This window comes from Sceloporus occidentalis, unplaced genomic scaffold (assembly GCF_023333645.1).
Source record: "Sceloporus occidentalis isolate IW3139 unplaced genomic scaffold, rSceOcc1.0.p SCAF_96, whole genome shotgun sequence".
Taxonomy (NCBI): Eukaryota; Metazoa; Chordata; class Lepidosauria; order Squamata; family Phrynosomatidae; genus Sceloporus; species Sceloporus occidentalis.
In genome coordinates, this window is record NW_028317076.1 from 73,222 (window position 1) to 89,743 (window position 16,522).

A 16,522-nucleotide genomic window follows, 5' to 3' on the forward strand; every position below is an offset into this window, starting at 1 on the left:
CCATTGAAGTTAATGATATATACTGACATCTGGCATTGCAGTAAACATTGGATAGATAGATAGATAGATAGATAGATAGATAGATAGATAGATAGATAGATAGATAGATAGATAGAGAATGTAGTTATTGAACCACATTGTTTTTTAGCTGTATGAGAGCTATAGCTAACATTTACATTGGAGAAATTTAAAGCATTGAAATAATAACATATTTAATATCATAAAGGAATCAGCTGTGGAATACCCCCACGTTTGGAGAATGGTTTTTATAATGCTGAGGACCTGCATGCTGGCAGCACAGTAACTTACCAGTGCAACGTTGGTTACTACCTATTGGGTGACTCAAGGATGTTCTGTACAGACAATGGGAGCTGGAATGGAATTTCTCCATTGTGCCTTGGTAAATCTATAGGGATTTCTACCTTTATCATATAAACGTTGTTTGTTTTGTAACATATGATTCTTGGTGAAATATTCTTGCAAATAAGTGCTCCATCGCTCTCACCATTACATAACAACAGCAACACAAATGCTAAGCATGAACCAGCCGTAGGCTTGATGGACGTGCCCAGTGTTCAGAATGAAAGAGAAGGAGAATCCAGTGTTCTAATGGCAGCTCTGCCTTACTCCATTACTAATCTCAGACTCAGTTGAGAACATGCAAATCTCTGCATCCTAGCTTAACATTTCTGTTGATCCATTAGCCCTTCCTACCATACACATACATAACGTGTTACTTTTTTGTGTAGATAAGCTATCCAAGCTTGTCCTTTGTGATGAACACTGCCTTCTGAGAATGAATAAGCCACTAGACTAGTTTATTCTTCCCTATAAGTGGTGGATGCATGCTTATGAATAATAACATATTGTTTTCTCTCTTTTTAAGATGTGGATGAATGTGCGGTTGGATCAGACTGTGATGAGCATGCTACCTGTAAAAATACCAATGGCTCCTATATATGTACTTGCATGGCACCCTACAGCGGCGATGGCAAAAAATGCTTAGGTAAACCTGAAATCTTCAACATGGTAGTACCCCGTGCTGGGAATTATATGTACTTTCCTTGTCCATATTTGAAAATCAAACTTTGATAACATTAAAATAAAAAATAGCCAAAATTGACAACCCCATTAACATGTTAAGCCATACTTGAACAGAAGGAAAAGACTGTGATGCTCTTGGAACCTTATAATCAGTTTGCCTGCAAAATAGAAATAAACCTATATTTTTATAATGTTTGTCTCCCTCTAAGAACCTGTAAAGTGTAAAGATCCAGGAGGACTGGAAAATGGCAACTATTCCGGTAACCAGTTTGGTGTTGGAAGTGAATTGATGTTTTCGTGTCATGAGGGCTATGAATTAGTTGGAAGAATGAAGGTGACGTGTTTAGAGTCTGGTGACTGGAATGATGTAATACCGTACTGCCAAGGTACAGAACACTATTAAAGGTGATATGCTTATTGTCACATACTATCTTAACATTAGTTGTAATGTTAAAATATGTGTTGTGAATAAATGGGGTGATCTGAAAAAAAAAAGTATGGTTAGCTTAGCAAAGTTATTGTATGGTGAAGAAGTCTTGTATTTGGTTCTTACCAACGCTGAGCAAGCACTGGAGTTGACTAGAGGTAAGCACATCACGTGCATGGAAATGTGTTCAGCTGAACACATTTCCTGCACCGCATGCAGCTGGGGATGGGCAAAGGGACAAGTGCAAATGGGGTATTCTGCAGAGTCCCGCCATCCATTTACAAGGGGGACCCCATACGAATGTACCGCCCAGCTATCATATGCATTAAAGTGTGTGTGTGATGGCTTACAAGGGGGACCCCATAAAAATGGGACTGCCCAGCTATCATATGCATTAAAGTGTGTGTGATGGCTGCAGTGTCTCTTTATATTGGACAGCTACACTTATTATACAAAATGGGCCATCTTTAATAAGACTAAGGACCTGGATAATGGATTGTAAGTTTTAGGTTATGAGCTTTAAAGAGTACAACACACTTCTGTTTAGGTCCTTGTAACATAACACCCAATCAGATCCTTTCCTGAGGCCTTCCTTATATCTACCATGCGGTTGGGTGAGAGATATGTGCGTTTCTCGACATCTTTCCAGTGAGCACACTGGTTGAATGCTCTCACATGAATAGTATATCTATGCTTGTTAACCAGAACCATATTATCTTTTAAAAGTGGTATTTTGCGATGCTTAATAAAGTTTTGTTTTGCTGAATTTTTCTCTATAAAGCTGTATCTTGCAGTGAAGCTCCCATTCCTGAAAATGGCTATATTTTGGGATCCAATTTCACATATGGCAAAACCGTTTTTTTCAGGTAAAAAAGTCATAATTTTTGTTGGTCTTTAATCTGGGTAACAATCTATGTGGTATAATACATATATATATATATATATATGCAAATTAATAAAATGTATGAGTTTTAGACAAGCACATTCAAGTTGTCATTCATCTCATATGTCCTTGCTTACAAATTTATGCACTCACAAGCCAACTATAGAGCCTACTGTATTTAATCTAAATTTACAGGGCAGCAAATTACTAGCCAACCAAGGACTTCTTAAATAAAATAATAAAGCCTTATGATATATATATATATATATATATATATATATATATATATATATATACATACATACATACACATACAGATTTTGAGCACTGATAATTCTTTGTTCTTTACTACAAAATTGTGACAGGTGCAATGAGGGATACACTTTAATTGGTAATGAAGAGACTGTTTGCCTCGCTAATGGTTTTTGGAGCAAGGATGTCCCGTCTTGTGAATCTGTCACATGCCCAAAGCCAAAGGAAATAGACAATGGGACATTCAAACTGAGTGGCATAACATTCAAGTCTACTGTGTCTTACACGTGCAATACAGGATACAGGTAATTTATATGACATACTCTTTCTATAAGTATGTGAAAGGTAAGACACGTCTCCGTAGAAGGCTACTTTTTAGTCTAAATTTGTAAATGTGTTTTTAATAATTTGTCATGGTCATCTTTATATTCATGTTACTTAGTTTTTCTAATTAGATGATCATTTTGTGTTAGCACTATGTTATTCACTAACATTCATTATGAGTCATGGCCAGATTTGTTTTGTACTCATCAATTTCTTAGTGGAATCCAAACAGCACTTAGGTAAGAAATCCGGCTCTTTACTTAGTGCACTTTTTCCACACACATGGACATGCACTGCTGCTAGCACATGTTCACTTTTCATGTTTGTAACAAAGGAGGCCATAACTAGCCTCATTAAGGATAGAACAGCCATGAGTGGCGATCTGGCTTTTGCACCTCTGCCCCAAGCTCCATTTGCTCCAAGAGGTCTATGTATAAAGTGGATAAAGAGCAAAAAGGTGATCGTTGTTAACATAATTTGCACACACCTACCCAGAATCCCTTGCCATCGTGGCAGCACTGCACGGTTTCTGTGTGAACAGCAAGTCTCAGGACTTGTCTGGTGGTTGCAGATTAGTGTTTTATAATACCTCTGCTACCCCTAGGAAGTATAAAACCCACTTTTAATGTCGTATGAAATTATCATTCATATTAGTCTGTTAATGTGTTTTTCATAAACAGTAAAATTATGTAACTTTATACAATAATCAACAATTTGTTATATATATATCTCACTACTTTTCTAAACTTACCAGCACTATGTTTCTCAGCAGTATGGTTTACATAGTTAACATTGTGGCCCTGTGTGGACTTTAAATGTCTTAGTAGGAAATGTGTTAGGTATTTGGCCCTTTCTAAAATTATTGTGTTTTCAACTAGCAAATGCCTACTTGCTATGGGTCTGAGCTTTAGATTGTGGATCCACTTCATAATGGACACCTCACGACATGGAATTATAAGAAAATATACAAAGTTAGAACTTTTATTCATGGGTCCTGCTCACGTTTCGGATAACATGGAGGCAAAGTTCTGTGGCATTATGGCATACTCTAGGGTGTCCTAATGCACTACTGGACACCCAGCATTGCTTGCTGGTCACCTCTGATTTTGTGATACAAACAGGTTTCAAATAGAGTGTGAGTATTTTTTCAGAATACAAAATTACAGGTAGGAGGTCAGAAGACCCATCAATAAACATATCACACAGTTTGGGAATAGTAGCACTCCCGAAATATCTGTTTGGTTCAAGTATGGTCAAGCATATAATTCAATATTCTTATGATATAAATATGGCTATTTGTGGTTATCAAATGCCAAACAGATTATTGCTGTGCAGTCTCTGGCTTTCTAATGTTTCTGGTCCCAGACTCTACAAGAGCAAATATTCAATGTATTATTTGTTCCCTAAGCACACTGGTCTGTGCAAGTCAGCCATGGCCAACCTACTATTATAAATCGCTTTGTATGTTTTGCCAATATGAAATGACTGGACAATAAATGTTTGTAACTTCATCTAAAACATTTCCCTTAGCTTGCAGGGCCCTTCAACTTTGATTTGTGAAGCCTCTGGCAGGTGGAATGAAGAAGCTCCTTCATGTCAGCTTGTATCGTGTGGTCCCCCACTTCATGTGAGAGATGCAGTCATGACTGGGGAAGACTTCACTTTCGCAAATTCAGTAACCTACAAATGTAAAGAAGGGTATGTAGTTTACTGGTTATTAGAACAATTACTACTTATCTTTATGTATATATATATATATATATATATATATATATATATATATATATATATATATGGTAGTAGAAGCATTATGTAATATATATATATATATATATATATACATATATATACATACAGTATAGACATACTGTTTTTTTAATGTTTTATTTATATATATTCTCCAAATATAATCATATAATGTTACGTGCCATTAACTGTATTTTTTCAGGTATATTTGCTGTTTTTACATATTCCACTTACCGTGCATAAAATGTTCTTTTCGTTTCTATTTTTTGCTACTGATCAAATATGAAACTATGTGAATTGTATTTCAGAAGTTTAAATCTAAAATATCTTTGCATCCTTCTTCTATACAGCTACACCCTAGTTGGTCCGGAAACCATAAGTTGTTTGTCTACAGGAAAATGGAGTGAAAATACCCCACAGTGCATGGCTGTTTCATGTGACGAACCTCCCAACGTTGACCATGCTTCTTCTCACAGTGCTCATCGGCTGTATGGCGACATTGCATATTACTATTGCTCTGATGGATATAGCATGGCTGATAATTCAAAGATGCTGTGTAATGCCCAAGGGAAGTGGGTACCACCTCATGATAAAGAAGCACCGCACTGCATAGCTGATTTTTGTGAGAAGCCTTCTGCTGTGGCATACAGCATCTTGGAATCCCTTAACAAAGCAAAATTTGTTTCTGGCACCACAGTTACCTTCAAATGCATGGAAGGGTTTGTGCTTAATACATCTGCTAAGATAGAATGTGTTCGTGGTGGACAGTGGAATCCCTCACCTTTAAGTATACAGTGCATTCCAGTACGGTGTGGAGAACCAGCCAGCATCAAAAATGGCTATGTCAGTGGAACCAACTATAGCTTTGATGCAGTGGTGGCTTACAGTTGTAATAAAGGCTACTACATAAAAGGAGAGAAGAAAAGGACATGCCAGGCATCTGGGGAATGGAGTGGACGCTTACCAACATGCCACCCAGTGGTTTGTGGAGATCCTCCTCAAATTGAAAATGGGGTTGTAGAGGTGTGTGTGTTCACTTCCTTTTCTTTAAATCACAAGTTTAGAGAAGCAAAGCTAATTTATGATGTAGAAACAATCTGCTACACCTTAGCATATATATTTTTTAGCATATATACTGTATGATGTCCTGCTTGACACTTTTTTTAATGCATGTTACATAGACAGATGCTTGTTACTTGATTGTACAAAAGTTGTTTTATATGCTACTGTAAGGTGTACTCTCAACACCCGTCCAAGCCTGTCGACTCTCATTCTGTTTGTTTTTGCTTTTTTACATTTTGCACAAAGCCATTTTAGCTTTATAATTTTTAATACATGAACCCCAGTGGTCTTTATACTTATGCCCCAATAGAGTTTGAATCCAATTTTGCATGTAGGTACATAAATATTTAAAATCTGATGTGGAATTAGAGCACAATCCATGTTATTGTTTTGTTTTTTTAATAATATGACTTAGTTCAGCCAGTTCTATACCTAGCACATTTGACATTTTTTAACACCTCCAATATGACAACATTATTTAAACAACCTATAGTGCAGTGTGACATGACATCAGCCCTTGAGCATTGTCACCAGTGATGGACATGCACATGATCCGTGGTACCCATTTTTAAAGTTACCAGACTCAGTAAAGGACAATCTTTTTTTTTTTTATTAAAACAATACAAAATAACTCTCCTAGTTTAAAATAGTAATGTATAAAGATACACACATCTGCCCACACACGGATTCAGGCTTGCCCTTTTCACACAACTATCCTATCTGCCCTTACACAGAAAAAATTGCCCCCACATACAAACTTTCCTTAACACAAACACTTTCCAAATACTCCCCATTCTCTCTTTCTTCCCTTTCTCCGTATTTCTTCCCATTCCCTTTATCTATTCTCCTTTTTTCTTAGCATCCTAGTGGTCCTTTAATGGGAGCATGAGGTTTGTTCCTACAGAATTCTGTTTCAGTGCTCCACTATGGTGCTTGCGGGTTCAGTGCCAAGCATTAGGATATGACATCATATGACAAAGTGATTTGTTTTAGCAGTAAATAATATATTCCTGAGTGATGATTATTATCTGATTTTAATATTACTACTTTTTTAAAAACTTTTTTAAACAGTTGGTGATGAACTCATACTTTTGGAACCTATTGTATGTGTTATATACCGTATTGGCTCAATTATAGACTGGACCCTAAAAGTTTGGTGCTATTTTAAAGAAAAAAATATTTTTGCCATTCCATTAGTGGAATGGTAAAACAGTATTTTATCTAATGAACAAAAATACATGTATTTTAACATTTTGGTATCTATTATGCAGTTAGTCAGCATAGGTTATATACAGACAGAAATTTGGAAAACCAATAGCCTTTTTAAGGTCCCCCTTAATTTATAATGCACCTTACTTATAGATATGCCACTCTGCCCCCCCAGATATGCCACTCTGCCCCCCTAAGATATGCTTTATGCCCCCTAGAAACTCCACTCTGCCCCCTAAGAAACCCCCCCCGACTTATGAACGTCTGCGGGATGCACGTAGACAACGTCCGCTGACGGCACTTCTGTGGTGGCGCATCTGAAGGAACAAAAAACACCTGTCCTGCATGTCCTGGGCGTCAGGCGATAGGAATTACGCATCCCTGCACTAAACCCCGATTATAGGCCGCAAGAAAAGAGCGGCCTACATTCGGGCAAATACAGTATATATATACATAAAATTGCTTTTAAGAATTGCTTGTTTAGAAAAATTTGATTTTATATTTTGTTTTTTTCGGCAGATCAAAACTGGACTTGTTTTTGAAAATGAGGTGATATACTCCTGCAAGCCTGGTTATAAACTAGTTGGAAGTAATTTGAGAGTATGCCAGTCCAATCGCCACTGGTACAGTCAGTCACCACCATCGTGCGTCCTTCTTAGTTGCGAGAAACCTCCACCACTGCAAAATGGTTACATCACAGGGGACAATTTGAATGTGGGCTCAAAAGTTGAATTTGTGTGTGATGAGGGCTATGAACTGATTGGTGACACAAGCTGGACTTGTCAGAAAAATGGGAAATGGGACAAAAATCGTATTCCCACATGCATACCATCAAAATGTCAAGAACCACCCCTGTTAGAAAACCAGCTAGTCTTGAAAGAAGATGTTAATGACATAGGCGTTGTAAAATTTTCTTGCAGAGAAGGGTTTGTGTTACAGGGACCTTCAGTGTTAAAATGCTTAAGATCAAACCAATGGAATGATTCATTCCCTCTGTGTGTTCTTGTCTTGTGTCCAAAACCACCAGATATTGATTTTGGAGATCCTAGGCCAGTCACATCTCTTCACTTTGGCAGTACAGTAAAATATTCTTGTATGGATGGATTTCTGCTTAAAGGCGAATCTGAAATTACTTGCAATGCAAATGGAAAATGGAGTTCGGACCTCCCACATTGTATTCCAGTCGAGTGTCCACAACCAGAAGAAATACCTAATGGAATTCTAGATGTCCAAGGGCTTACATATCTTAGCACAGTACTTTACACATGCAAGCCTGGATATGACCTTGTTGGCAATACAACCTTAATTTGCGGTGCTGATGGCGTTTGGCTAGGTGGAAAACCAGTGTGCAAAGCCCTTGAATGTCCACCTGCAAAAGAAATTCATAATGGGAAAATTTCTTCCCAAAATCTTCATTATGGTCAGACTGTAAATTATGTGTGTAATAGAGGATTCAGGCTTAAAGGGCAGAATATGTTGACTTGCTTGGAGATAGGAGAATGGGATAGTGACCCACCATATTGCAAAGAAATAATCTGTGAACCTCCCCAAGCAATTGAGAACGGCTTTGTAGAAGGGGCAGATTACCGCTTTGGGGCCATGATTATGTATAGCTGTATGCCTGGATTCCAGTTAACCGGATCTGCCATGCAAACTTGTGAAGAGTCTGGGTGGTCTAGCTCTACTCCCATGTGCCTGCAAACAGATTGTGGGCTTCCACCCCATATTGATTTTGGACACTATATGAAAATCATTTATAGTGAAAATGTTAAAGAGGAAATACTTGTCTCAAATACAATTATACCCCAAATAGCACCAAGCAGTAGGAAGGACCATGGCCATTCACTTAGAGAAATAAACAGTGACCTTTCTGAATTTTTATATGGAACACATATTTTGTACACATGCTTCAGTAGCTATGAAATTCTAGGACCACCTGTATTAACCTGCCAAGAGGATGGAACTTGGAATGGTAGTGCTCCTGTGTGCTCTCCCATTGAATGCAGTATTCCTACAGCTCCAGAAAATGGCATGATGAATTACACTGGTAATATGGTTGGTAACACTGTTAATTTTGACTGTAAACCAGGTTATCAGCTGATTGGCTCAGATAATAGTTTTTGTTTATCCAACAGGAAATGGAGTCATGAAATCCCACTTTGTGTTCTTATTGCATGTAAAGCACCAAATGAAATTCTGAATGGATACATTGAGGCCTTCAATTACACTTATATGGGTGTAATCTATTACAAGTGTGACATAGGATATGAGATGCATGGTTCAGCCAAGCGTACATGCCAAGGGAACGGAAAGTGGGATGGTGATGAACCAATTTGCATCCCTGTTTTTTGTGGACAGCCAGCGGTCCTAAAAAATGGTCAAATAAAAGGCAATGAATATACTTATGGGAAAGATGTTGAGCATGAGTGCAGTGAGGGTTACAGACTTAATGGAGACCCAAAGAGAACCTGTCTTGAAACTGGAAACTGGAGTGGAACTACGCCATTTTGCACATTAATTACCTGTGAAATACCAACTACTATAGCAAATGGGGTGGTCAGTGGAACAGATTACAGAATTGGAAGAGAAATACTATACAAATGTAATGAGGGCTATAAATTGCATGGCACAGCAAAACTAACTTGTTTAAGTGATGGCGCATGGGATGAACAAGCTCCTCTCTGTGAACCTATAAATTGTGGGCCTCCAGAGGATATTTCATATGGATTATTAACAAGCTCAGGTTTTAATTATAATGAATATGTTAAATATTCCTGTTTTCCTGGTTATGAGATACAAGGTAGTCCATCTCGACAGTGCTTAGCTACCGGTTTATGGAGTGGAAGCCCACCCACATGCATACCATGTGAATGCCCCACACCAGTAATTCATAATGGAATTGTTACTGGAAAGGATTTTACCTGTGGGCATTCGGTTATCATTAAGTGCAATGAGGGATTTAAATTGCTCGGACCCTCTGAATTAAACTGTGAGTCTGCAGGAAAATGGAGCTCTGGGTTTCCTCATTGTGGGAGGATTTCATGCGGACCACCACCATTGATATTAAATGCTTTTATCAATGGCACCAGCACAACAGATGAAAATGCTATCAGATACAGCTGTGGTACTGGCTATATCATGCAAGGAAAATCAGAGCTGGTTTGCACAGAAGAAGGACAATGGAGTAAGCCCTATCCTCGTTGCCAGTTACTATCTTGTGGGAGACCCCCTAGCGTTTCACACGCACTGACAACAGGTGGATCTTACACCTTTGGAAGTACAGTTGAATACAGGTAAGACATGTTTTATAAAATGCTCTATGGTCTTGGCAAACCTGATAAATTAAAATGAAACTATGCACAATGACTTTGAAAATGTATATTTAATAAGATTTAAAGATGATGATCTGGGATTGAAGACCACATTTGCTTTATCAGAGACAGGAAGTATCTATGGAACATACCAATTGAGAGAGGAGGACATGGAATCTATTCTCCCTAGTTTTACCGGACTTTCTCTGCAGTTTTTCTGCCTCTGATTACCCCCTGACACAGAAGGGTCAGCCAGGCAATTGAAAAACAATAAGTGGGGAAGAGGGCAATTGTAGATGCAGACTTGAGGGTATTTGGGCCCTGAGTAGTGCCTTGTGTTAACGATGTCCCTGCTTATAGTGAAAAGTTCCAGATCAGAATGAATCGTGGAGGTCATTTATTAATGTTAAGTTTAAGAAGTAATATAATGAATTAATTAATGTAACTGCCCATTTTACATTCTTTTATTGGGCACCACATTGTATTTTACAGATGTGAAGAGGGTTATATGATTGATGGACACATGGCAACAAGAACCTGCCAGGAAGATGGATCTTGGTCCAAGGAGGAGATTACCTGTATTCCACTGAGATGTTCCATTAAAACTAATAAAGTAAAACTAAAAACTCCTGAAACAGAGTATGAGGTCAACAGAACCATAACAATTACATGCAAAGAAGGCTACGAATTATCTGGACTAGGCACTTTAACTTGTTCGGTAAAGTGTTTGACCATTTAAACTTTTTATATTCATTTTATGTTAATGATGATTGCCATATTTCAATGTTATGCTGCTGATTTACAATGTAAATAATATTTTTCAGTAAGTAATGTAAGTCAACAAAATAAAAAATAAATTGATAGTCTCAAATCCCAAAATGCCACATTAACATTTTGTGTTACATACGCTTATATAGAGTGTTTCAAAATATACTAAGTCATTAAAATATGTGGATTTATTGATTTAAATGTATCCTTCTGTATTTAATTGTATCTACATAGTAGATGTTTCTATAACTGAGAGAAGCATTTTGTGACATTTAGATATATAAGGTCATTTTGCATGGATATGTTATTTTAATTTGCGTATGGTGATTATTAATTATATCTGAAACGTCGCATATCTTTTATGTATTCCTTGTAAAAAATACTACTGACTATAGGATAATGAAGGTGTCTTTAAAATCAATATATTACGTTCATGAAAATATTTTATCGTTTAGAGTAACGCTACCTGGATTCCTCCTCTTTTTGATGACATATGTATTCCTGTGTCGTGTGGACAACCAGAAGCGCTAGAACTTGGAATGATAATTGGCACAAGATACTTGTACCAGGATAGCATCATGTATCAGTGTAATGCCGGCTATGAATTACATGTAAGTGCAAAGAACTTACTTTAATCTACATACATAGTAGGTGTTTAGAATGCTTAGTAAATGCTAAGTGCCACCTGTATCCTGTGTGTGTGTGTGTGGAGGTAATATCTAGGCTACAGTCACTTTTTCGAGTTAAACTTCCAGGGCAACTACAGAGTAGAGGAATACATAGGACTCGTTTCTTATGGGGTGCCCTGGCTTTACTTTAAACAAGAGTTGTAGATGTTTCACAAGCCATCAAAGGGTGTCCTCCGGAATCTGAAGCAGGAACCTCACATACATCCACCACGCAGATTTATCAAGGTGCTTTCATAAAGTGCTGGATCAGTGCCCAAACAATCCTGAAATCAATGCCCTGTGCTTTTCATCGGTAACTATGGACTTCCCCAGGGGCTTAAAATATTACATACATAGACTGCGCTACAATGCCTTAAAAAACTCCCACCCATTGCCCAATCCTACCCGAAATTAAAAACAGGTGTGTTTCATATTCTTCTTGTGAATGAGATCTTGTATTATTGCTTTCCATGGGAACATTATACACTTCCTCCAGGCTTCCCGTCTCGCGAGATCTTCATGTTTTATCCATTCAATGTAAGTCAAGTCCTCCGTTTCACATGTGAGAAAGTCCATATTTGCCATCATAAAAATGAAATATTGTATACACCAAATAGGTAAAAAGGGGTTTCAAGTAATATAAATACAAATACATCAATCACCCTCTATATTTATACCCATTCGGTTGATTAACTCTTCTATTTTGTGTAGTCTGCCTATTTTTTAACTCTTAAGTAGTATTATTCATATTGAGACCTTGCAAACTACAGCAGTTTTTTGTCTATTCCTCTTATTTCGTGTGCATATTCATTGATGTTTTTGTATTTACATTTCTCAAGGGCTAAATGGAGAAAAATAACTTCCAAAAAGACTCTTCCTCTGCCTGCTAAAGCTTCACTAATTTAGGATTTTTCAGCATTTTATCCACCTGGTGTTTGGAAACAAAAGCAAATTTGTGGTTGTGTAACTGAAGTAATTCTATGCAATAAGCTAACTAGTGTTTCATAAAAGGCTGTACTTTCCGCCACTCTTCCCAACTTCATCATTTTGTTTCTATACCAGAATAGTCTATGCGTACAAAAATGGGATACATTTAACTATGTCTGTAAAAGGGAAGGGAACTAAGGGGCCGGCAACCCCAGAAACACCTTAGACTCATGGGATGTGGTAAATAGCAGCCAATTGAACTAAGTGGTCATATAGACAGTGATCTGATCCTTTAGAGACTTAATCATATCTTCAATCACCCAAACTTTCTCAATCTTATTGGAACCAGTCTTTGTGTGATGGAGGTTTTAAGAAACACATCCTGACCCTGCCACTAGAAATATGAATTAAAAGAGTCTCCCTGCAACTTAAACTGAAAGATTAAAAATAAGAAAAATAGTGTAGCATGTAAGGGAGCATTTTGCTAGGTGTTGCTGAACATTAATGAGGTGTTTCATCAGGTATCAATCAGTAGGCCCCAACCTGTGGAGGGAATCCTAAATTAAATTACAAACAATTAAAAAATATGTATTTTTCTCCTTGATTCTTAATAACATAAAGTCTTAGATGTGAAAGAAACAATGTATACATTGTATAGGTGCAATAAACATAAAAAGAGGAACCATGATTGAACAAACATACTAGAAATGATAAAAGAGTGAGAAAGCAAACAGCCACAAAGGGGTTAAGTGGTTGTGCATGAAACTTGAAATGTATGGACAAGTATTTTATTCCAAGCAACCAGATAAGCAGAGCAGCCTCATCGCTCATCTTTTTTTTTCTGAGGGCATATAAGATTTTTGCATGACTTAGAATCAGTTGTGTGTTTTGGAATTATGGTATTTCAAGGTTATCTCATTCTGCTCCGTGCTACAACATAAAACCCTGGGATTTTGCCAAATACATCATTATTACCACTCACGGAAGGCCTGGGGGGGGGGGGACATGGAACGACATCCTTAGCTTAAAGTGTGACTTCCGCTAAAAAAAAAATAACCATTTGAGCTTTTGTAGCATTCAGACAGTTAATTCATTTACCACCTTCTCTCATCATAACAGCATGTTGCTGAGAATTGATCAGCGCAAGGTGTGCTTTAAAAGCTCCTATGGATCTAAACTATTCCGAGCTGTGCTATTAATATTTAGTTTTTAAAATTAAGCTTAGAATTGAGATTTGAACAATTCCTCTAAGTGAAGAGTCTTTGTACAAATACTCCAAAGACTGAAGAACCTAAGGAGACTGACATATAGTGTTTTCAAAGATTGCAGTTTAGTGTGTTGTGATATTGGGATTTAAAATCTAATAGCATCAAGTGTGGCACCGTGTCAAAATCTTCTGGAACTAAAAGCCAGGAATAATTGCACAGACGCTCAATTACACCATGAAGATGGAAGAAAATTGCCCATTTGAAGATCATTTTCCCACCTATATCATTCTGTGATCCATGTATGAGGATAAATTACTTTTGAGATTTAGAAAAAAGCTTAGTAAAGCTGATATAAAGTTGAGTATAAAGTATTGATTGCTATACTGGTCCATGTCAGAAGAACAACAGGCTGATGGTTATTGATGAAAATCTTTATGGGATTGAACAGTTCTTGATAAATGGAGCACAGACTCTCCCAATGCTTATGTGTGTCTTTACAGTGACCCAAAATATAATTTATGTTGCAAGTCCTGATGCTAGGGTCATTTAAGTAACTATCTAGAAGGCTCTTAGGGATGTTTTCTGCCTTGGACTCTAAGTTGTACTAATTAGCCAATGAATAGGATACTGTAAGATTTTTAAAGATAGGGTGTTATCTACACTCATGACTGATTTCCAAGTAACATGATTTTGCAGGATGATATTTATGATGACAGACAAATGATATTAATAGGCCAATTGGGGAACTCCTTAAGTGTAAGGGGGCTGAAATAATGGAGTTGTCACAGTGATATCTACCACAGGACTGTTCTGCATCTCATTTGGCCATACACGACAGCCAGTGTGGGCATCTGTAGAACGTATGGGCCTTGGACTGCTGCCTTTTGAAAGATTGCCCCTAACACCTTTTGGAAGCCTCACCTTACACTTGTGCAGTGTTAAATAACTAAACGTGCAGTATGAAATAAGTTGTGTTTTTCCCTGTATTAAACAACGCTTTTTATTTTACTTAGGGTCCTGCAGAAAGAGTCTGCCAGTCCAGTAAATCATGGAGTGGAGTTAAACCTCAGTGCAAAAGTAAGCATGTTTAACAGAAGTAGCAACATGGATTTGCAGGTAGAATGCTGTTAATAATTTCATGTTAGTATAAGTTTGGGCTATAAACCCTTTCCTTTAGTAAGAGCAACCCTACTTTCAGCCATGGAGTGTGAAAGTCTTGCAGGTAAGGGGGTCAGAGTAACACAGGTACTATGTGACTTATTATTTATTCAGAACACCCTTGAAGAATTTTGTTAAATCATATTGTATGTATTCTACAGTCCTGTAATTTTCCCTGTCAATACGACAAAAATAAAAAAAAATTTTGTATCTAGGAATTTCCTGTGATCCTCCAGAACATGTGGAAAATGGAAAAACTTCTGTCATGGGATATTTCTTTGGAGATGAAGTTCACTACAGTTGCAATGATGGCTTTGAATTACAAGGACCAAGTCGTAGAGTCTGTCATGTTGATAAGCAGTGGAGTCCTCCTTCTCCAACGTGTGTGAGTAAGTACTGTATTTGCTCGATTATAAGACGACCCTGATTATAAGACGACCCCCCAAAATCTAAATATTAATTTAGGAAAAAACAAAAAGCCTGAATATAAGACTACCCTATAGGAAAAAAAGTTTTACTAGTAAATATGAATTCATGTAAACAATATTTTCATATTTAATAAAAGCTATGATTGAGAAAAATATATATTTTTTTATTTCCTTTTATTTGCCAACCTGCCCCCCCAGTTATGCACATCTGCAGGGTTGCCACTCTGCCCCCAGAAATGCCTTATACCCCCTATTTGCCACTCTGCCCCATGATGTGCCTTTTAACCCTCTATATGCCACTCTGCCTCCAGAAATGTCTTATACCCTCCTATATGCCACTCTGCCCCATGATATGCCTTTTAATCCCCTATATGCCAGAGTGGCATATAGGGGGTTAAAAGGCATATCATGGGGCAGAGTGGCATATAGGGGGTTAAAAGGCATTTCTGGAGGTATATATATATAACTGCTAACAGCAATCACACTCCTATCAAGCCAAGGCAGCCAGGACATGCTGGAACCTGGGGATGATAGGAGTCTGAGTACAGCCTCCCAATGCCATGCTACCACCACCACCCCCCTTACACATCCATACTAACACACACTCATTCACAAACATTTAAATACTCATTAATTCCATTAATCACACATACTTCACACATTAATCACAAAAACCCTCCCCCACCCATTTACCTGAACTGCAGATCTCTCACTCGAAGACCTCTGCAGGGGCCCGGCTGTGCGAGCAACTTATCTGGCCCCGCCCCCAGAGGAAGGAGGGGGGAGGCAGAGTTATGTGACACTCTTCTAGCTTCCAGTTCTCCTGCTGCTCGCGACCAAAGCCCGGTAAGCAGCATGGCCCCAGCGGACATTTTGAGGTCTGATTAGAAGACGACCTCGATTATAAGACGAGGGGTATTTTTCAGAGCATTTGCTCTGAAAAAAACCTCGTCTTATAATCGAGCAAATACGGTAAATACATTTCAGTTCTTTGATGGGAAATTACATTCTTTGCAGAAACAATGGGTTTAATCACTAAACCATTGTCTCATTTGACTGATATCACCCTGTATTATCAAGTAACAACTATGATGTACTTGCTAGAGA

At 37.8% G+C, this 16,522-nt stretch overlaps 1 protein-coding gene across 1 annotated transcript in view; it reads left to right on the forward strand.

The window, feature by feature from the left end:
- The window catches only part of LOC149284250 (sushi, von Willebrand factor type A, EGF and pentraxin domain-containing protein 1-like), a gene marked incomplete at its 5' end in the record, with an annotated part of 99,793 nt that overhangs the window by 66,638 nt on the left and 16,633 nt on the right, over nucleotides 1-16,522 (forward strand). Inside the window, 12 exons of the mRNA XM_089496931.1 lie at nucleotides 227-400; nucleotides 887-1,006; nucleotides 1,254-1,430; nucleotides 2,253-2,337; nucleotides 2,720-2,911; nucleotides 4,461-4,628; nucleotides 5,027-5,699; nucleotides 7,467-10,240; nucleotides 10,751-10,976; nucleotides 11,482-11,637; nucleotides 14,843-14,906; nucleotides 15,203-15,376. Of these exons, the coding sequence (XP_089353057.1) occupies nucleotides 227-400; nucleotides 887-1,006; nucleotides 1,254-1,430; nucleotides 2,253-2,337; nucleotides 2,720-2,911; nucleotides 4,461-4,628; nucleotides 5,027-5,699; nucleotides 7,467-10,240; nucleotides 10,751-10,976; nucleotides 11,482-11,637; nucleotides 14,843-14,906; nucleotides 15,203-15,376 (4,983 nt within the window). The remainder of the gene's footprint in view (nucleotides 1-226; nucleotides 401-886; nucleotides 1,007-1,253; nucleotides 1,431-2,252; nucleotides 2,338-2,719; nucleotides 2,912-4,460; nucleotides 4,629-5,026; nucleotides 5,700-7,466; nucleotides 10,241-10,750; nucleotides 10,977-11,481; nucleotides 11,638-14,842; nucleotides 14,907-15,202; nucleotides 15,377-16,522) is intronic.